The 20,179-nt window shown below is 69.0% G+C and overlaps 5 protein-coding genes across 6 annotated transcripts; 3 read left to right on the forward strand and 2 right to left on the reverse strand.

Moving 5' to 3' along the window:
- Window positions 1-2,026: 2,026 nt before the first annotated feature.
- Window positions 2,027-3,336, forward strand: VAMP8 (vesicle associated membrane protein 8). Its single transcript, XM_075523777.1, has 2 exons — window positions 2,027-2,234; window positions 3,118-3,336. Exons 1-2 carry the CDS (start codon window positions 2,043-2,045, stop codon window positions 3,259-3,261), a joined length of 336 nt encoding a protein of 111 aa, XP_075379892.1. The 5' UTR covers window positions 2,027-2,042; the 3' UTR covers window positions 3,262-3,336.
- Window positions 3,330-7,805, forward strand: LOC142419978 (uncharacterized). The gene is made up of 4 exons (XM_075523411.1): window positions 3,330-3,352; window positions 4,151-4,348; window positions 5,563-5,770; window positions 7,436-7,805. Exons 1-4 carry the CDS (start codon window positions 3,330-3,332, stop codon window positions 7,664-7,666), a joined length of 660 nt encoding a protein of 219 aa, XP_075379526.1. The 3' UTR covers window positions 7,667-7,805.
- A 999-nt stretch (window positions 7,806-8,804) lies between these two features.
- Window positions 8,805-10,762, reverse strand: C23H2orf68 (chromosome 23 C2orf68 homolog). The gene is made up of 4 exons (XM_075523775.1): window positions 10,513-10,762; window positions 10,268-10,383; window positions 9,790-9,908; window positions 8,805-8,963 (listed from the first exon to the last, which is right to left on the reverse strand). The coding sequence occupies exons 1-4, from the start codon at window positions 10,605-10,607 to the stop codon at window positions 8,841-8,843; spliced, it is 453 nt and encodes a 150-aa protein (XP_075379890.1). The 5' UTR covers window positions 10,608-10,762; the 3' UTR covers window positions 8,805-8,840.
- A 183-nt stretch (window positions 10,763-10,945) lies between these two features.
- On the forward strand, window positions 10,946-14,867 carry USP39 (ubiquitin specific peptidase 39). Of its 2 annotated transcripts, XM_075523733.1 has the most exons (13): window positions 10,946-11,323; window positions 11,631-11,700; window positions 11,833-11,927; window positions 12,179-12,315; window positions 12,424-12,576; window positions 12,682-12,907; window positions 12,984-13,061; window positions 13,162-13,229; window positions 13,316-13,647; window positions 14,310-14,445; window positions 14,540-14,626; window positions 14,743-14,808; window positions 14,849-14,867. In XM_075523733.1, exons 1-12 carry the CDS (start codon window positions 10,969-10,971, stop codon window positions 14,788-14,790), a joined length of 1,785 nt encoding a protein of 594 aa, XP_075379848.1. In that variant the 5' UTR covers window positions 10,946-10,968; the 3' UTR covers window positions 14,791-14,808; window positions 14,849-14,867. The 2 variants fall into 2 exon arrangements, with proteins under 2 accessions (XP_075379848.1, XP_075379847.1); XM_075523732.1 differs by lacking the exon at window positions 14,849-14,867 and having other exon boundaries at window positions 14,743-14,842.
- Window positions 14,868-15,460: 593 nt separating this feature from the next.
- On the reverse strand, window positions 15,461-20,179 carry SFTPB (surfactant protein B). Its single transcript, XM_075523778.1, has 9 exons — window positions 20,119-20,179; window positions 19,598-19,716; window positions 18,608-18,676; window positions 18,394-18,519; window positions 17,868-17,972; window positions 16,366-16,689; window positions 15,794-15,811; window positions 15,572-15,661; window positions 15,461-15,496 (listed from the first exon to the last, which is right to left on the reverse strand). Exons 1-9 carry the CDS (start codon window positions 20,177-20,179, stop codon window positions 15,461-15,463), a joined length of 948 nt encoding a protein of 315 aa, XP_075379893.1.

Genomic DNA, 20,179 nt, shown 5'->3' on the forward strand with positions numbered 1-20,179 from the left:
GATCAGAGGGCAGAGGGCGGGGGTCAGGGGGCACCGAGCCCCCCCCCCCCCCCCCGTCCCGGTCCGTACCCTCCGCCGCCGCCGCCGCCGCCGCCATCGCTACGGCCCCGCCCCCTCGCGCCACGTCACTCCACGTCACGGGGCGCGGCCGCCAATCGCCGCCACCCTGGAGCGAGGGGCGGGGGGCGCGCGCCTCCCCCCCCCCCCCCCCCCCCCCCCCCGTCCAGCCCCTATCGCCCCCTGACCCCGCCGTCACCCCTGACCCCGCCGCGACCCCTGACCCCGCCGTCACCTCCCCCGGCCCCGCCGCGACCCCCGACCCCGCCCCCGGTCCCGCCGCTCCCGGAAGCCCCGGGCGGGGCGGGGTCAGGGGCCGCGCGGGCAGCGGGAGGCGGCGGGAGCGGAGCGGAGCGGGCCCGGCCATGGTGGGACCGGGGGCGCCTACGGGGCGTCTGGGGGGCGCCTATGGGGCGCCTATGGGGCGTCTGGGGGGCGCCCCGGGGCCCACGGGGGGGTCTGGGTACCTGTGGGGCGCATATGGGGCACTTGGGGGGTGCTGGGGTGCCCATAGGGTGCTCGGGGAAGTGCCCGTGGGGTGCCTGGCAGGTGCTTGGGTGCTTATGGGGCGCCTATGGGGTGCTCAGGGCGCCTATGGGGTGCTTAGGGGTGCCTGTGGGGGTCTGGGGTATATGTGGGGTGCCCATAGGGTGCTCGGGGAAGTGCCCGTGGGGTGCCTGGCAGGTGCTTGCGTGCTTATGGGGCGCCTATAGGGTGCTCAGGGCGCCTACGGGGTCTGGGGTATATATGGGGTGCCTATGGGGTGCCTGGCAGGTGTTTGGCGTGGATATGGGGCACCTATGGGGCGCTTAGGGGTGCCTATGGGGTGCCCAGGGTGCATATGGCGGGTCTGGGGTATATATGGGTGCATATAGGGTGCTTGAGGGAGCGCCCAGGGTGCCTATGGCAGGCTTGGGGAGTGCCTGTGGGGGTCTGGGATACGTATAGGGTGCATATGGGGTGTCTGGGGCGTGTCCGGGGGGTGCGTAGGTGCCCAGGGTGCCTATACATTGCTTGGGGAAGTGCCTGGGGTGCGTATAGGGTGCTTGGCAGGTGCTCGGGGTGGACACGGGGCACCTATGGGGTGCTCGGGGCACCTATAGGGTGCTTGGGGGGTGTATATGGGATGCTTGAGGTGCTGGGGGGGTGCCCAGGGGAGCCTATAGGGTGCTTGGGGTGCCTATAGGGTGCTTAGGAACTGCTTGGGCATCATATAGGGTGCTTGGCAGGTGCTCGGGGGGGACATGGGGTGCATAGGGGGTGCCCAGGGTGCATATAGGGTGCTAGGGGGTGCACATGGGGTGCTTGGGGGGGAACCTTTGGGGTGCCTATGGGGTGTACATGGGGTGCCTATGGGGTGGATATGGGGTGCCTATGGGGTGCTTGGGGGGGCGTATGGGGTGCCTATGGGGTGCTTGGGCAGTGGATATGGGGTGCCTATGGGGTGCTCAGAGGGGCGCATGGGGTGCCTATGGGGTGCTCAGGGGGAGCATATGGGGTGGATATAGGGTGCCTATGGGGTGCTTGGGGGGGCGTATGGGGTGCTCGGGGGGAGCATATGGGGTGGATATAGGGTGCCTATGGGGTGCTCGGGGGGGCGTATGGGGTGCTCGGGGGGAGCATATGGGGTGGATATAGGGTGCCTATGGGGTGCTCGGGGGAGCATATGGGGTGCTCGGGGGGAGCATATGGGGTGCCTATGGGGTGGATATAGGGTGCCTATGGGGTGCTCGGGGGGGCGTATGGGGTGCCTATGGGGTGCTCGGGAGGTGCATATGGGGTGCCTATGGAGTCCATGGGGTGCCGGGGGGGTGCCGGGGTCTATGTGGGGCACTCGGGGGTACGCCCAGGGTACCTATGGGGCGCCTGGGGGGTGCCAGGGCATACGTGGGGTGGTGGAGGGTCCCCATGGGGGGCTGGGGTGCCACCCACTGCCCCCCCTAACACCTGCCCCATGGTACCAGGCGGGCAGCGGCGCAGGCAGCATGGCGGGCAGCGGCACAGGCAGCGGCGCAGGCAGCGTCATGGGCAGCGGCGCGGGCAGCGGGCGCGTGCGGGCGCTGCAGGAGGAGGTGGAGGGCGTCAAATCCATCATGACCCAGAACGTGGAGCGGATCCTGGCGCGGGGCGAGAACCTCGAGCAGCTCCACAGCAAGAGCCAGGACCTGGAGGCCACCGTGAGGGCAGGGGCGTCCCCGGGGCGGGCACGGGGTCCCCGAGGTGGGCACAGGGTCCTCAGGGTGGGCACAGGGTCCCCAAGGTGGGCACAGGGCTCCTGAGGTGGCACAGGGTCACCAGGGTGGGTATGGGGACACCAGGGTGGCACCAGGGCCCGGAGATGGGTGCAAGGTCCTGTGGGTGGCACCGTGTCCCCAGGTGGGTACAGGGTCCCCGAGGTGGCACCAGGTCCCTGTTTGGGCACAAGGTCCTCAGGGTGGCCACTGGCTCCCCCTGGGTGGCACTGGGTCCCCAGGGTGACACCGGCTCCCGGGGTGGGCACAGCGTCCCCAGGGGACTCCGGGACTGGGGACACCAGGTCCCCTGGGGTGGCACCAGGTCCTCAGACTGGCACGGGCACCCGGGGGGGGACACACAGGGCTGTGGGACACCGGGTCCCCGAGGGAGAGCGGGGTCCCCAAGGGGCTCCGGGGCACTGGGTCCAGTTGGGCACTGGGTGTGGGGACATGGGACACTTGGGTGGCAGCGGGGGGTCCCCAAGGGTGGCAGGGGTGTCCCCAAGGGTGGCAGTGGTGGTCCCCAAGGGTGGCAGGGGTGTCCCCAAGGGTGGCAGGGGTGTCCCCAGGGTGGCAGTGGTGGTCCCCAAGGGTGGCAGGGGTGTCCCCAAGGGTGGCAGGGGTGTCCCCAGTGTGGCAGTGGTGGTCCCCAAGGGTGGCAGGGGTGTCCCCAAGGGTGGCAGTGGTGGTCCCCAAGGGTGGCAGCGGTGTCCCAAGGGTGGCAGGGGTGTCCCCAGCATGGCAGTGGTGGTCCCCAAGGGTGGCAGGGGTGTCCCCAGGGTGGCAGGGGGTGTCCCCGTGTCCCCCCTGAGCGGTGTCCCCGCAGTCGGAGCACTTCAAGACGACGTCACAGAAGATGGCCCGCCGGTACTGGTGGAAGAACGTGAAGCTGCTCGTCATCCTCGGCCTCGTGGGTGCCATCGTCCTCGTCCTCATCATCCTCCTGGCCACCGGCACCATCCCCACCTAGAGCCCCCCGTGTCCCCGCGGGGACCCCCCGCGTCCGCGTGTCCCCGCGCGTCCCCGGGGAATACAGGGATGACGAGCCGTGGGGGCTGGGGGTGTGTGTGTGTGCCGGGGGGGACAGCGGGGGGGACACGCGTGGGGGGACACGCGTGGGGACATCGGGGGGGCCAGGCGTGGGGACGTCGGTGGGGCCAGGCGGCGCAGTGCCGGGGAGCGGTGCCAGACGGGCGGCTGGCACCGGGGAACAAAGGGCGCAGTGTGGTGGCACTGCCACCCCCGCGGGGCCCGCGGAAGGCGGGGGGGGGCTGTGGGGACGTGGGGGGCCCAGGGGACCCAGGTATGGGGGGGTCTGGGGGGACAGGGGGGGCCCTGGGGACCCAGGGAAGGGGGGGGGGCCCTGGGGGGACCGGTGTCGGGGGGGGGGGGGACATGGGGGGCCCGGGGAGAACCCGTGGCTGCAGGGACCTGGGGGTCCCCGCATCTGGGGGGCTGCGGGGACCCGGGGGGCTGGAGTGGGGGGTCCTGGGGTCCCACATGTGCAGGGTGTGGGGACATGGGGGGCCCTGGGGACCCATTTATGGGGGGGGGGCCCTGGGGCCCCGGCTATGGGAGGTTCTTGGGGGGCCTGGATCTGGGGGTGTGGGGACGGGGGGGTCCCGGGGCGGACGCTGGGGGGGGGGGGGGCGTCTTTGGGGCACCCACGTCTGGGCGGTTCTGGGGACGGGGGGGTCTTGGGGGCCCCCCCAGCTGGGGGCTGCGGGGACCCGCGGGGCTGGAGTGGGGGGTCCCGGGGGACCCACGTCTGGGGGCCGTGGGTGTCCGGGGGGGGGGGGCGGGGGGTCCCACACCCGGGGGGCTGGGGACACCCACGCGGGGGCTGCGGGGCCGGGGAGGGGACACCGGGCCCCGCTCTGTGGCCCCGGGGACACTCGTGGGGGTGGGGGGGGGGCGGTCCCGGTCCCTCCCGTCGGGGGCGGCCGCTGGGGCCCGGGGCGGGACGGGGACGGGGACGGGGACGGGGACGGGCGCTCCGGTACCGGCACCGACCCGGGCACCGACCCCGGTACCGGCACCGACCCCGCGGGATCATGGTGAGCGCCCGGGGCTCCGCCGGTTTCGCTTTCGCTTCCCGGGGGGGCGGACCGGGACCGGCACCGGGACGTGGGCGGGGGGAGACACGGGGCCCCCCGGGGCTCGGGGACACCCCCCCCCCCCCCCCCCCGGTCCCGGCCCGTCCCCCCCGGGCTCTTCCTGCTGGCGGGAGGGACGCGGCCCCGGGGGGGGCGGGGGGGGGGGTGGCCCGCGTGGGACTTTCCGTGTCCCCGTGTTCCGGCCCTGCGTGTCCCCGGCTCCCGGTGCCCCGGGGTCCTCGCGTGTCCCGGCCCTGCCACCCCCCTGTGCCCCGGCCCCGCCGTGTCCCCGTGTGTGCCCCGGTCCCCGTGTGCCCCGCCCGTGGGTGTCCCCGTGCCCTGTCCCCGTGGTCCTGGTGTGTCCCATGCTCCCCGTGTCCCCAGGTCCTCCTGGTCCCCTGTCCCCGTGGTCCCCATGGTGCCACTTCCCCGGGGTCCCCACGTCCCCGTGTGCCCCCTCTGCATGGTGCCCGTGTCCCCATGGTGCCCCTTCCCCAGGGTACCCTTGTCCCCACGGTCCCCGTGTCCCCATAGTCCCTGTGTCCCCATGTGCCCCCTTCTCACAGTGCCCTTGTCCCCATGGTGTCCCTTCTCTGGGGTTCTCTTGTCCCCATGGTCGCTGTGTCCCCATGGTCCCCTATGTCCCCATGGTCCCTGTGTCCCTATTGTCCCCCTATGTCCCCATGGTCCCCTATGTCCCCATGGTCCCCTTTGTCCCTATTGTCCCCTTGTGTCCCCATGGTCCCTGTGTCCCTATTGTCCCCCTATGTCCCCATGGTCCCCTATGTCCCCATGGTCCCCTTTGTCCCTATTGTCCCCTTGTGTCCCCATGGTCCCTGTGTCCCTATTGTCCTCCTTTGTCCCCATGGTCCCTGTGTCCCCATGGTCCCCTTTGTCCCTATGGTCCCCTTTGTCCCCATGGTCCCTGTGTCCCCATGGTCCCCTTTGTCCCTATGGTCCCCTTTGTCCCCATGGTCCCTGTGTCCCTATTGTCCCCCTACGTCCCCATGGTCCCCTATGTTCCCATGGTCCCCTTTGTCCCCATGGTCCCCCTTTGTCCCCACGGTCCCCTTTGTCCCCATGGTGCCCCTTCCCTGCGGTGTCCTTGTCCCCATGGTCCCCGTGTCCCCAGGGTCTCCTCGTCCCCGTGGTCCCCCTGTCCCCCTTCCCCACAGCGCCCACGTCCCCACGGTCCCCCTTCCCCGCGGTGCCCGCGTCCCCGGTGTCCCCACGCGTGTCCCCCGTCCCCAGGCGGGGCTGGCGCGGTGCCAGCGCGAGGCAGAGGAGGTGGCGGAGCTGATGAAGCAGAACCTCACCCGGGCGCTGGAGCGGGACGGGCGCCTCAGCGACCTCGACACCCGCGCCCAGGAGCTGCGCGCCATGGTGGGCACCTATAGGGACGTATAGCCCCGGGGACACACGCGCAGAGCCCTGGGGGACGCTGCAGGGACATACAGCCCCTGGGGGGACACACTATGGGGACATATAGCCCCGGGGACACTATAGGGACATACAGCCCCAGGGGGACACTATAGGGACATATAGCCCCTGGGGGGACACACTATGGGGACATATAGCCCCGGGGACACACTATAGGGACATACAGCCCCAGGGGGACACACACACACAGAGCCCTGGGGGACACTATAGGGACATATAGCCCCAGGGAGGGAGGGAGGGACACACACACACACCCCCCCTCGGGGACACTATAGGGACATATAGCCCCGGACACACACAGAGCCGTGGGGGACACTATAGGGACATATAGCCCCTGGGGGGACACACTATGGGGACATATAGCCCCAGGGAGGGAGGGAGGGAGGGACACACACACACACCCCCCCTCAGGGACACTATAGGGACATATAGCCCCAGGGACGCACACACACAGAGCCGTGGGGGACACTATAGGGACATATAGCCCCAGGGAGGGAGGGAGGGACACACACACACACACCCCCTCGGGGACACTATAGGGACATATAGCCCCGGACACACACAGAGCCGTGGGGGACACTATAGGGACATATAGCCCCTGGGGGGACACACTATGGGGACATATAGCCCCGGGGGGACACTATAGGGACATACAGCCCCAGGGGACACACATTATAGGGACATATAGCCCCGGGGACACACACACACACAGAGCCCTGGGGGACACTGGAGGGACATATAGCCCCTGGGGGGACACACTATGGGGACATATAGTCCTGGGGACACACTATAGGGACATATAGCCCTGGGGACCACTGTAGGAACATATAACCCCTGGGGGGGGACACACTGTAGGGACATATGGCCCCTAGGTGGACACACTATAGGGACATATAGCCTCTGGGGGACACACATGCAGAGCCCTCGGGGACACTGCAGGGACATATAGCCCCAGGGGACACACACACACAGAGCTCCGGGGGACACTATAGGGACATATAGCCCCTGAGGACACACACTATAGGGCCATATAGCCCTGGGGGACACTATAGGAACATATAGCCCCTGAGGACACACACTATAGAGCCATATAGCCCTGGGGAACACTATAGGGACATACAGCCCTGGGGACATGTACTATAAGGCCATACAGCCCCAGGGACATATACTATAGGGCCATATAGCCCTGGGGAACGCTATAGGGACATACAGCCCCAGGGCACACATACTATAGGGACATACAGCCCTGGGGGACACTATAGGGACATACGGCCCCAGGGGACACATACTATAGGGACATATAGCCCCAGGGGATACATACTATAGGGACATATAGCCCTGTGGGACGCTATAGGGACATACAGCCCCGGGGGGGGGGGGGGGCTTGGGGACACAGACAGTATAGGGCCATATGGGCCTGGGGGAAGGAACGTGGCGGGGGGGGGAAGCGCTATAGGGACGTACGGCACGGGGGGGGGGGTGCTATAGGGCCTACGGCCCTAAAGCACCCCCCCCCCCGTGCCGTACGTCCCTATAGTGCCCCCCCCCGACACTATAGGCCTATATGGCCCGCGGGGGGTACCCTATAGATCCCCGCCGTCCCCGCAGGGCGAAGCCTTCACCCGCAACACCCGGGCGGTGGCGCGGCAGCAGCGCAGGGGACACCGACGCTGGCGCCTGGCGCTGGCGGCCATCGGCCTCGCCGCCCTCCTCCTCCTCCTCCTCGCCCTCGGCCTGGCCCTGTGGCTCTCGCGGCCACCCCCCGCCACCGTCACCGGCCCCCGTGGAACCCCCCCCACCTCGGGGAGCCTGCCAGGGCTTGGGGAGACCCTACAATAAATAACAACCAGGGCTCGTTTTGGGGAGACCCTACAATAACAAACCGGGAGGGGTCTGTTTTGGGGAGACCCTACAATAACAAACTGGGGGGGGGTCTGTTTTGGGGAGACCCTACAATAAATAAGAGCCAGGGTTTGTTTTGGGGAGACCCTACAATAACAAACCCATGGGGTCTGTTTTGGGGAGACCCTACAATAAATAAGAGCCTGGGTTTGTTTTGGGGAGACCCTACAATAACAAACTGGTAGGGTCTCCCCAAAACAGCCCCCCCAATAAATAAGAGCCAGGGCTTGTTTTGGGGAGACCCTACAATAACAAACCGGGGGGGTCTGTTTTGGGGAGACCCTACAATAACAAACCCAAGGCTTGTTTTGGGGAGACCCTACAATAACAAACTGGGGGGGTCTGTTTTGGGGAGACCCTACAATAAATAAGAGCCAGGGCTTGTTTTGGGGAGACCCTACAATAACAAACTGGGGGGGGGTCTGTTTTGGGGAGACCCTACAATAAATAAGAGCCAGGGTTTGTTTTGGGGAGACCCTACAATAACAAACCGGGGGGGTCTGTTTTGGGGAGACCCTACAATAAATAAGAGCCAGGGCTTGTTTTGGGGAGACCCTACAATAACAAACCTAGGGGGTCTGTTTTGGGGAGACCCTACAATAAATAAGAGCCAGGGCTTGTTTTGGGGAGACCCTACCATAACAAACCCAGGGCTTGTTTTGGGGAGACCCTACAATAACAAACTGGGGGGGGGTCTGTTTTGGGGAGACCCTACCATAACAAACCAGCGGGACCAGCTCTGGGGACACCCGGTCTCGTCCCCAGGTGCCACCAGTCCAGGGCGGGGGAGGACGGGGGGTGCTGTGGCCCCGCCACCGAGACGGGGGGGGGGGGGGGGGGGACCTGGGAGGGGACGCGGGGGACACGATGGCACCGGGGGAGGGGAGAGCATGGGGGGAGGGGGGCGGGGGTGTCCCTGGGGACACGGCACCCTGTGTCACCCGCAGGGTGGGCACCCAGGTCCCTGCCCCGCGCCTCAGTTTCCCCAAGCAGAGCCGGACACCGGAGCCTCGCAGCACCTTTACTGACTCCCGGCAGCAGCTGGCACCCGGCCCGGGGGGGTGGCGGTGTCCCCGGGGGGGTGGCGGTGTCCCCGGGGGGGGTGGCGGCGTCACCCCGTCCCTCGGCGCTTGCTGAGCTCGTCCTGCACCCGCTGGCAGAGGGCCCGGCGCAGGGCGGGCTCCAGCGGGCTCCGGGCGCACACCCGCCGCGTCACCTCCTCCGCGCTGTCCCCCTGCGGCACCCCGTCACCTGCCCTGCCCCACGGCGGCACCCCTCTGCCCCACGGCGGCACCCACCCCCACCCCGGGGGGCATCCCAGGGGGGCTGGCACCCACCGGCCACCCGCTGCGCCCCACGGCACCCCCCCTGCCCCACAGCGGCACCCCCACACACACTTCATCCCAGGGCAGCTGGCACCCACGGGGCGCCCGCTGCACCCCACAGCACCCCTCTGCCCCACAGTGGCACCCCGCTGCCCCACGGTGGCACCCCCCCCCCACTTCATCCCAGGGGGACTGGCACCCAGAGGGCAGCCGCTGCACCCCACGGCACCCCTCTGCCCCACGGCGGCACCCACCCCCACCCAGGGGGGCTGGCACCCACCAGCCACCCACTGTGCCCCACGGCACCCCTCTGCCCCACAGTGGCACCCACCCCCCACACCTCATCCCAGGGGGGCTGGCACCCACCGGGCACCCGCTGCACCCCACGGCACCCCTCTGCCCCACAGCATCACCCCGCTGCCCCACTTCATCCCAAGGGGGCTGGCACCCACCGGCCACCCGCTACACCCCACGGCACCCCTCTGCCCCACAGCGTCACCCCGCTGCCCCACTTCATCCCAGGGGGGCTGGCACCCACCGGCCACCCGCTGCACCCCACAGCACCCCTCTGCCCCACCGCAGCATTCCTCTGCCCCACGGCGGCACCCCCCCACACACACCTCATCCCAGGGGAGCTGGCACCCACCGGGCACCCGCCGCGCCCCACGGCACCCACCCGCACCCATGGGTGCCCCGACACCCCCCAGTGCTTCCCCCCGCCCCCCGGGTCCCCACCTGGTGCACGATGACGGCGGTGACGCGGCCGTCGTCCCCCTCGTACTCCAGGCAGAAGAGCCGGGGCCCGCGGGCGTCGCTGGGGGGGGGCCCCGGGCTGGCGTCGCCCCCGGGACCCCCTGCGGCGCCCGCACCCTCAGGGCGCTGCCAGTGCCCCCCGACCCCCCGGGGTGCCCCCCCCGCTCCCCCGCCCACCCGTGGGTGCTCCCACCCAGGGGTGCCCCCCCCCCCCCCCTCCCTTGGGGCCCCACCCCCTTGGGTGCCCCACCCCCCCCCGCCCACCCGTGGGTGCCCCCCCATCCCCAACCCTCCCTTGGGTGCCCCCCGTGTCCCCGCCCACCCTGGGGTCCCCCCCATTTGCCCCCATCCCAGGGTGCCCCCCCGCCCCCCCGGGGTCGTCGTCCCCCCCCCCCCCGCCCGCGTCTCCCTTGGGTGCCCCCCGTGTCCCCGCCCACCCAGGGGTGCCCCCCCCGCTCACCGGGCCGCCGGGGCCGGTACACCTGCTGGTCGGGGCGGCGGGGCCGGGGGGGGGTCGGGGTGAGCCGGCCCCGCGCCCGCCCCCGCGCCTGCCGCACCGCCCGCTCGTAGGCGTCCCTGCGCACCGGGGGGACACCGGGGGGTTACCGGGGATGTCGCAGGGGGGCCCGGGGCCGCGCTGACCGGGGACTGGGGGGGTTCCCCGGGAGGCCCCGGGCCGGTTCAGGGCCCCGCCGGTGCCGGTACCTGGCGATCTGGTTGCGGCGGATGTGCCGCACGAAGCCGTGGCTCATATCGAGCCGCCCGCCCGGCCGGCAGCGCCAGCTCGCGGCCGCCTCCATCGGCCGCCGCCGTCGCCACCGGGGCCGGCCTGCAGGGGGGGGCCGCGGGCGGGGCTGCCCCGCCGGTAACGGGACGCGGTCCCTTTAAAAGCCCCGCCGGCCGCCGCGGGCCCGGCGCGCATGCGCCAGGGAGAGGGCGCCGCACTGCGCAGGCGCAGAAGAGGCGTTGCCCGCCCCTGTGGCTGCGCACATGCGCAGGAGGACGCCGCCGCAGCGGAGCCGCCGGTTGTACGATTGCACATGCGCAAAGAGGCCAACGTCGCGCTTCTGCGCATGCGCAGTCACCCTCTCCGCAAGGCCTGACCCCGCCCCCTCTGTCGCGCCTGCGCGGTGCCGCCGCCGCGCCTGCGCAGTGGGCGGGATGTCGAGCCGCGGGAAGCGGGAGCGGGAGCGGGAGGCCCGGGCGGCCCCGCGGGGCGCGGGAGGCGGCGGCTCCTCCTCCTCCTCCTCCTCATCGCGGGGCTCGTCGCGGAGCCGCCGGGAGGGGGAGGCGGAGCGGTCCCGGGGGCGGCGGGAGTCGGAGCGGGACCGCGGGCGGCGGGAGGCGGCGGAGCCGGGCCTGGCCCTCCCGCTCCCGGTGGATCCCGCCCGTATCAAGCGGGAGCCGGGCACCGGTACCGGCTCCTGGGGGAGCTCCGCCACCCCCACCGGCCCGGTGCGGATCAAGCGTGAGCGTGAGCCTGATGGCGACTCCGATCCTGAGCCCGAGCCGACCGGTGGGGACCGGGACTGCGGGGGGGCTGCGGGGGCGGGATCGAGTCTACGGGGGGGGCACCGGGGCGGTGGTGGTGGGGGGCATCGGGGTGTACGGGGGGCACCGGGGCCGGCCCTGGGGGGCCCCGGGCTTAGGTCTGGGGAGGGGGGGAGGCACCGGGGGGAACCGGGGCTCAGCCCCGGGGTGCTCAGTGGGGGGGGGGGCATTTGCTCCGTCTCTGATACATGGCGTCATCCTGAGCCCCCCTCCGCTAACGACCCCCCCTCCGCTAACGATCCCCCCTCCGCTAACGAGCCCCCCCCCCGCAGTGCGCTATGGCCGCTTCGACCCCGAGGACCAGCGCAGCCGGCACTGCCCCTACCTGGACACCATCAACAAGTGAGCAGAGGGGGATGGGTCGGGGCGCTTTGGGGTCCTCCAGGGGCTCCCCCCCCTCCCCCCTTCCTGGGGGTCCCCCCCTGTCCCTGGGGGTCCCCCCCCAGCCCACCCGCAGCTCTGTCCCCATCCCAGGAGCGTCCTGGACTTTGATTTCGAGAAGCTCTGCTCCATCTCGCTGTCCCACATCAACGTCTACGCCTGCCTCGTCTGCGGGAAGTACTTCCAGGGTGAGCCCCCCGCCTCGCCCGGGGACCGGGGTGCTGCTGGGGGGGACACAGGGACACCCAGGGGCGGGGGGGGGGGGGGGGGGGAGGGGAACAGGGACCCTCGGGGTGGGCAGAAGCAGCCCTGGGTGCGGGTGGGGAATCGCTTCTGTCCCATCTCCCCCTTCTCGTGGCTTTTCCATCGCTCCTCTCTGGGGACCCGAGGCTCCCCGTGCCCCCCACCTTGACACCCCCCCCCCTCCTCTCCCCCACAGGCCGAGGGCTGAAGTCCCACGCCTACATCCACAGCGTCCAGTTCAGCCACCACGTCTTCCTCAACCTCCACACCCTCAAGTTTTACTGCCTCCCCGACAACTACGAGATCATCGATTCCTCGCTGGAGGACATCACGGTGCGCTGGGGGGCCGAGCCGCCCCACGGCTGGAGGGGGGGGGAGGGGGGCGTTCACCTTCGTGTCTCCCCCGCCGCCACCTTTTCCGACGCCGTTTCCCTCCCGCAGTACGTGCTGAAGCCCACCTTCACCGCGCAGCAGATCACCAACCTGGACAAGCAGGCCAAGCTCTCCCGCGCCTACGACGGCACCACGTACCTGCCCGGCATCGTGGGGCTCAACAACATCAAAGCCAACGACTACGCCAACGCCGTCCTTCAGGTATCACCGGGGCGGGGGGCTCCAGGCTTCATTTTTGGGGTGAAAGCCCCCCAAAAATCCCCCCCTCGAGGCTGGCGGGGATGCTTCCCGGTTCCTTTCCCGCAGGCTTTATCCAACGTGCCGCCGTTGAGGAATTATTTTTTGGAGGAGGAGAACTACAAGAGCATCCAGCGCCCGCCCGGGGACATCATGTTCCTGCTGGTGCAGCGCTTCGGGGAGCTGATGCGGAAGCTGTGGAACCCCCGAAATTTCAAAGCGCACGTCTCGCCCCACGAGATGCTGCAGGCCGTGGTCCTCTGCAGCAAGAAGAACTTCCAGATCACCAAGCAAGGTGAGGAGCAGGATGGAACGGGGGGGGAGGCACCGGATCCGGCCTCCCTGGTTCTGATTTACCCTCTGGTTTGTAGGGGACGGGGTGGACTTCCTCTCCTGGTTCCTGAACGCGCTGCACTCGGCCCTGGGCGGCACGAAGAAGAAGAAGAAGAGTGAGCAGAAGGCGATGAAGGCCCCGTATTCCCTTGGGGCACCCCCTCGGGTGACGCTCGTCACCCCTGGTCCCCCACCGACGTTTTTCTGTCCCCGCAGCCATCGTCACCGACGTCTTCCAGGGCTCCATGCGCATCTTCACCAAAAAACTGCCTCACCCGGATCTGGTGAGTACGTGGAGGGGCAGAGCAGGGGGGGTTTCTTGCCCCCGTGGCGGTCTACAAGCCCCCCCTCTGAGCCCCGTGTCCCGCAGCCGGCCGAGGAGAAGGCGCAGCTCCTGCAGAACACCGAGTACCAGGAGATGATGGTGGAATCCACCTTCATGTACCTGACCTTGGACCTTCCCACCGCCCCGCTCTACAAGGATGAGAAGGAGCAGCTCATCATCCCCCAGGTCCCCCTCTTCAGCATCTTGGCCAAGTTCAACGGTGCCACCGAGAAGGAGTACAAGACCTACAAAGAGAACTTTCTTAAGCGCTTCCAGCTCACCAAGCTGCCTCCCTACCTCATCTTCTGCATCAAGCGCTTCACCAAGAACAACTTCTTTGTGGAGAAGAACCCCACCATTGTCAACTTCCCCATCACGTGAGTGGTGAAGACCCCTGGGCGGGTGCTTGGGGTCCCCACCTCCCTTTCCCTGCGCCCTGTTGGGGGTTTGAAAGCATCTGGAGGAGTTTGTCAGCATCTAAGGTGGGGTTGTAGGCATCTAAGGGGGGGTTGAAAGCATTTAGGAGGGGTTTGGAAGCATCTGAGAGGGTTTGAAAGCATCTGGGGGGGTCGGAAACATCTAGGGGGGATTGGAAGTATCTGGAAGCATCTGGGGGGGATTGGAAGCATCTAGCAAGAGTTTGTAAGCACCTGGGGGGAGGTTTGGGAGCACCTAGGAGGGGGTTGGAAGCACCTAGGAAGGGCTTAGGAGCACCTAGGGGGGATTTGGAAGCACCTAGGGGGGGTTGGGAGTGTCTGGGGGGGAATGGAAGCGTCTGGGGGGGAATGGAAGCGTCTGGGGGGGGTTTGGAAGCGTCTGGGGGGGGTTTGGAAGCACCTAAGAGGGGTTTGGAAGCGCCTAGGGGGGGAATGGAAGCACCTAGGAGGGGTTTGGGAGCATCTGGGGGGGGTTGGAAGCATAAAGGAGGGGATCGTAAGCATCTAGAGAGGTTTTGTGGGTGGGGCAGGGGTTCCTCTGAGGTTTTGGGTGCTGGTGACCCCCAGCTGGGGGGTGTCGGGTGCTCGGGGGCGTCCCACAGGAACGTGGACCTGCGGGAGTACCTGTCGGAGGAGGTGCAGGCGGCGCACGCCAACACCACCTACGACCTCATCGCCAACATCGTGCACGACGGGAAACCCTCCGAGGGCTCTTACCGCATCCACGTGCTGCACCACGTGAGTGTCCCTCGTCCCGCGGGGGGGTGTGGGGTGTGTGACAAGGCGGGTGACCCCCCCGGCGTCACCTCTGTCCCCTCCCGTCCCCGCGCAGGGCACCGGGAAGTGGTACGAGCTGCAGGACCTGCAGGTGACCGACATCTTGCCGCAGATGATCACCCTCTCGGAGGCCTACATCCAGGTGAGGGGCTTCGGTGACAGCAAGGGGGGGTTCCAGGGGACACTTGTCACCCTCCCCCGCCCCCCCAAAATGTCCCCTCGCCCTCCCCTGACCCCTCCCGCCCTGCTCTGCCGCAGATCTGGAAGCGGCGCGAGGAGGACGAGACGAACCAACAAGGCGCCTGAGCCCCCCCGGGGTTGCCCGTTCCCCCCGCCCCGAGGGCACCCGCAGCCCCCCTGGGAGCACCCGCACCCCCCCCCGGGGGCACCCGCAGCCCCCCCCGCCGCCCCCGCCCCCAATTAAATAACACCCCTTGTATTTTTGTAAACGTTTTCCGCTTCCGCTCCTCTTTGGGCGCAGCGGGGGCGGATCTTGGCTTTCGCAGCTTCTGGGAGGTGTGAAAACCAACTTGCTTTCCGAGAAAGCCGCCCCCCCGCAGCCCGTCACCCCCCCCCACAGCCTGTCACACCCCCCCCCCCCCCCCGCAGCCTGTCACCCCCCTCCCCGCAGCCTGTCACCCCGTCACCCCCCCCGCAGCCTGTCACCCCCACACACACCCCGTCACCCCCCCCTGCACCCTGTCACCCCCCACACACACCCCGTCACCCCCCCCCCCGCAGCCCGTCACCCCCCTCCCCGCAGCCTGTCACCCCCACACACACCCCGTCACCCCCCCCGCAGCCTCTCACCCCCCCACACCCTGTCACCCCCACACACACCCCGTCACCCCCCCCACAGCCTGTCACCCCCCCGCACCCCGAAACACCCCAAATAATTGGGGAAACTGAGGCAGGGCGGATCCAAGCTTTATTTTGGGGGGCGAGGGGGGCGGGTGGGGGGGCTCCTCGTGCCCCCCTACATCCAGACGTGCTCCTGGCAGTGCTGCAGGGCCTGGGGGAGAGCGGGGGGGGGGGTGAGGTGGGCACCAGGCCCCCCCGTCCCTTGTCCCCTTTGTCCCCAGCTCACCTGGCAGCGGCGGGCGGCCTCGGGGCCGGAGCACCAGTAGGTCGGGCCCAGGGCGCAGGGTCCCAGGTTTGGGGACAGCACAGGGAGGTCCTTGCGGGGTGGGGACACGGGTGTCGGGGGCGTCCCCTGGTACCTCCCCAGGATGGGGACACCCCCGGGAACCCCCTCCCCAGGGCTGTGACGTCCTCGGTGTGTCCCCTGGGGCTGTGGCACTCTCGGTGCCCCCCCCCTTGGGGGGTCCTATACCTGGTGGCACCCCTGAGTATGTCCCCCGGGGGCTGTGACACGCTTGGGGACCCTGGCACGTTCTCTGGGGGTGTGACACCTTTTGGGGACCTTGCTGTGTCCCCAGGGGTCATGGCACCCCCTCAGGGATGTGGCACCCCTGGGTCTCCTCTGGGGCTGTGACACCCCGGGATGTGTCCCCAGGGCCTGTGACACCCTTTGGGTCCCCAGCATGTCCCTCGGGGCTGTGACACCCCGGGATGTGTCCCCAGGGACTGTGACACCCTGGAGGGTGTCCCTTGGGGTTCTCACATCCCGGGATGTGTCCCCAGGGGCTGTGACACCCTGGAGGGTGTCACTTGCGGTTCTCACATCCTGGGATGTGTCCCCAGGGGCTGTGACACCCTTTGGGTCCCCAGCATGTCCCTCGGGGCTGTGACACCCTTGGGTGCCCTGTCACATCCCCAGGGACCGTGACCCCCCCAGGCACGTCCCCAAGAGCTCGCCCTGCCGTGTCCCCCCCCCCCGCCACCCCCCCACCACCAAGGCCACCCCCTCACCCCGCTCACCTCGCCGCTGGCCCCAGGAGCTGGCGGGGCCGCGGTGGCCCCGAGGGGACGCCGGGGAGGTGACAACGGGGCGTAACCGTCCTCGGGGCGGCAGGCGAGGAGCAGGCGACAGAGCAGGCGGGGGCCCAGGCGCCCCAGCACCTCCTCCAGCGCCAGCACGGCGTACCGCTGCGCCAGGCACTGGCACGCGCCCACCGCCACCGCCGGCAGCACCCGGCACAGCCCCGCCGCCGCCGCCGCCACCGTCTCCTTGGGGACGGCAGCCTCGGCGCGGGCCAGGAAGGTGCGGCACAGCCAGCACAGCGGCAGCGGCACGGGCAGGGCCTTGCTGGCGGCGACCTGGGGACGGGCGTTCACTCTGGAGGCTAATGGTGGGGCTGCGGCCGTGCTCGCGCCCGCAGAGGGGCCTGGGGGCGCCCAGCTCCGTGGCTGTGCTCGCGCCCACAGGGGTGCCCCCAAGGATGCCCGTGTTGGTGGCCAGGTGGGGGCCCTTAAAGATGCCCATGGAGGTACCCATATAGAAGCCTGTGTAGATGCCCACAGAGGGGCCCACAGAGACACCCACGCCCACGGAGATGCCCATGTCCACGCCTATGTAGATGCCCACAGAGATGCCCATGGAGGGCCCGTGTCCATGCCCACAGAGACACCCGTGTCCATGCCCATGTCCATGCCCATGTCCATGCCTACGTAGATGCCCATGGAGACTCCATGTCCGTGTCCACAGACATGCCCACATCCATGCCCATGTCCATGCCTACGTAGATGCCCATGGAGAACCCGTGTCCATGTCCACAGACATGTCCACATCCATACCCGTGCCCATGCCCTCAGAGACACCCATGGAGATGCCCGTGTCCATGCCCACATCCATGCCCATGGAGACACCCATGGAGATGCCCGTGTCCATGCCCACATCCATGCCCACAGAGACACCCATGGAGATGCCCGTGTCCATGCCCACGTTCATGCCCATGGAGATGCCCACAGAGATGCCCATGAGAGCCCATGTCCATGTCCACAGACATGTCCACATCCATGCCCACAGAGACACCCATGGAGATGCCCACATCCATGCCCACGGAGATGCCCACGCAGATGCCCACAGAGACACCCATGGAGATGCCCGTGTCCATGCCTACAGAGGTGCCCACAGAGATGTCCACATCCATGCCCATGTAGATGCCCACAGAGATGCCCATGGAGATGCCCATGTCCATGCCTACACAGATGCCCATGGAGATGCCCGTGTCCATGCCCACATCCATGCCCATGCAGATGCCCACAGAGACACCCATGGAGATGCCCGTGTCCATGCCCACATCCATGCCCACGTCCATGCCCACGCAGACGCCCACAGAGACACCCACGGAGAGCCCGTGTCCGTGCCCACAGAGGCGCCCACAGAGACGCCCACGCCCGTGGGGACGCCCATGGAGACGCCCACGTCCCTGCCCGGCAGGCCCCTGCCGATGCCCCTGGGCACCCCCAGCCCCCGGGACCCCTACCTGCAGGCGGGTGCCGAGGGCCCCACGGGGGGGCACGGCCGGGGCCCCCCCCGGCTCGCCCGGGCACAGCTCCAGGCGGGCACAGACGGCTGAGGGCTTCTGGGGGCAGGGTGAGGGCACCCAACATGGGGCACCCCGAGGTGGCACGGGTGGCACAGTGTCCCCCAGCACCCCGAGGTGTCCCCGGATGGCACGGTGTCCCCAAGCACCCAAGGTGTCCCCAGATGGCATGATGTCCCCAGTCCCCCCAGTGGCACCCTGAGGTGTCCCCGGATGGCACGGTGTCCCCAATCCCCCAGCACCCCAAGGTGTCCCTGGATGGCATGATGTCCCCCAGCACCCCTGAGGTGTCCCCAGATGGCATGATGTCCCCAAGCGCCCAAGGTGTCCCCAGATGGCACGGTGTCCCCAGTCCCCCCAGCACCCCGAGGTGTCCCCGGATGGCACGGTGTCCCCAATCCCCCCAGCACCCTGTGCCCCCCCCGTCCCTCCGCCGCAGCACCCGTGGGTGCCCACTCACGAGGTGCCCCTCGAGGTCAGCGAGGAGGAGGCCGAAGTACTCGTGCACCAGGTTCTGGCAGGGTGCCACCATGGTGGGCACCGGCAGCGCCGCGCACTCCTGCCGCAGGAAGCCCTCCACGGCCGCCTGCGCCCACGGCCACCATGGCACCTGCGGTGGCACCCACGGTGGCCACCCCGTGCCCACCCCGTGCCCACCCCATCCCCGTGGGCACCTTGGTGGCCGACTCGTTGGCCATGCGGATGAGGAGGGTGACGATCTGCTGGCAGTCGGCGCACACGTCCTGCGAGAGGTGGCACCGGGCATGGGGACATGGGACATGGGAACATGGGGACGTGTGACGTGGGGACGTACGGCATGGGGCGTAGGATGTGGGGAAATGAACTTGGGGGCGTGGGGAGGTATGGCATGGGGACATGGGGACGGGGGGCATGGGGACATGGGGACGGGGGGCATGGGGACATGGGGGCAGGGGGCATGGTTATGTGGGGACAATGAGCATGGGGACATACAAATGTGTGGCTTGGGGACATGGGACATGGAGGATGTGGTGTATGGGACATGGGGACGGGGGGACATGGGGACATAAGGGCACAGGGGAATGGGGACATGGGGACATGAGGACATGGGGGAATGGGTTCATGGGGACATGGGGACATGGGGACATGAGGACACAGGGGAATGGGGACATGGGGACATTGGGACATGAGGACACAGGGGAATGGGGACATGGGGACATTGGGACATGGGGACATGAGGACACAGGGGAATGGGGACATGGGGACATTGGGACATGAGGGCACAGGGGAATGGGGACATGGGGACATGGGGACATGAGGACACAGGGGAATGGGGACATGGGGACATGGGGACATTGGGACATGGGGGAATGGGTTCATGGGGACATGGGGGCATGGGGACATGAGGACACAGGGGAATGGGGACATGGGGACATGGGGACATTGGGACATGGGGGAATGGGTTCATGGGGACATGGGGGCATGGGGACATGAGGACACAGGGGAATGGGGACATGGGGACAGGGGCTGTGGGGGACACAGGGCTGTGTTGGGACGTACGGGGGTTATGGGGACGTGGAGGGGTCTGGGGACGTACGGGGGTCTGGGGACATTGGGGGGTCACGGGGACGTACGGGGGTTGTGGGGACGTGGGGGGGGCGACGCGAGGGGCGAGGGGCTCTCACCGTGCCGGGGGGTGCCCGGGCGTGGCAGCGCCCCAGGGCCCTGCAGCTCCGCGCCGTCTCCCAGCCCTGGCTCCAGGCGGGGGGGGGCACCCCGCAGCGTCCCCCCGGCACCCCCGGACCTGCGGCCGCGTCAGCGCCCGGCCCCCCCCGCCCCGGCCCCCTGGGGCGCCCGGGAATCCAGGACCCCGCCCAGGGTGCCCCAGCCCCCCCCCCCCCAGCCCCCATGGGGACACCCCGCCGGGACCCCCAGGCCCCTCCCCCGTGTCCCACCCCACCCCAAGAGGGTCCGGGACACCCCCACCCAAGGGTCCCCCGCCACCACCACCCCCCCCGTCCTCAAGAGGGGACCCAGGTGTCCCGGCCCTTCGTCCCCAGGGTGGGTCCTCCCCCACCCCCAGCCCATCCCCAGGTGTCTGGGCCCCCCCACCCCACCCCAGGGTCCCCAGGGGGGCGCACCCAGCTCTAGGGGGGGACACAGTCGGTTTTGGGGGTGCACCCGGGCCAGGGTGCGGGGTCCCTACCGGGGGTGGCAGAGAGCACGGCGAGGAGGAGCACCAGCGCGGGTGACGGCGACGGTGCCAT

The sequence above is a fragment of the Mycteria americana genome, chromosome 23, assembly GCF_035582795.1.
Source record: "Mycteria americana isolate JAX WOST 10 ecotype Jacksonville Zoo and Gardens chromosome 23, USCA_MyAme_1.0, whole genome shotgun sequence".
NCBI lineage: Eukaryota > Metazoa > Chordata > Aves > Ciconiiformes > Ciconiidae > Mycteria > Mycteria americana.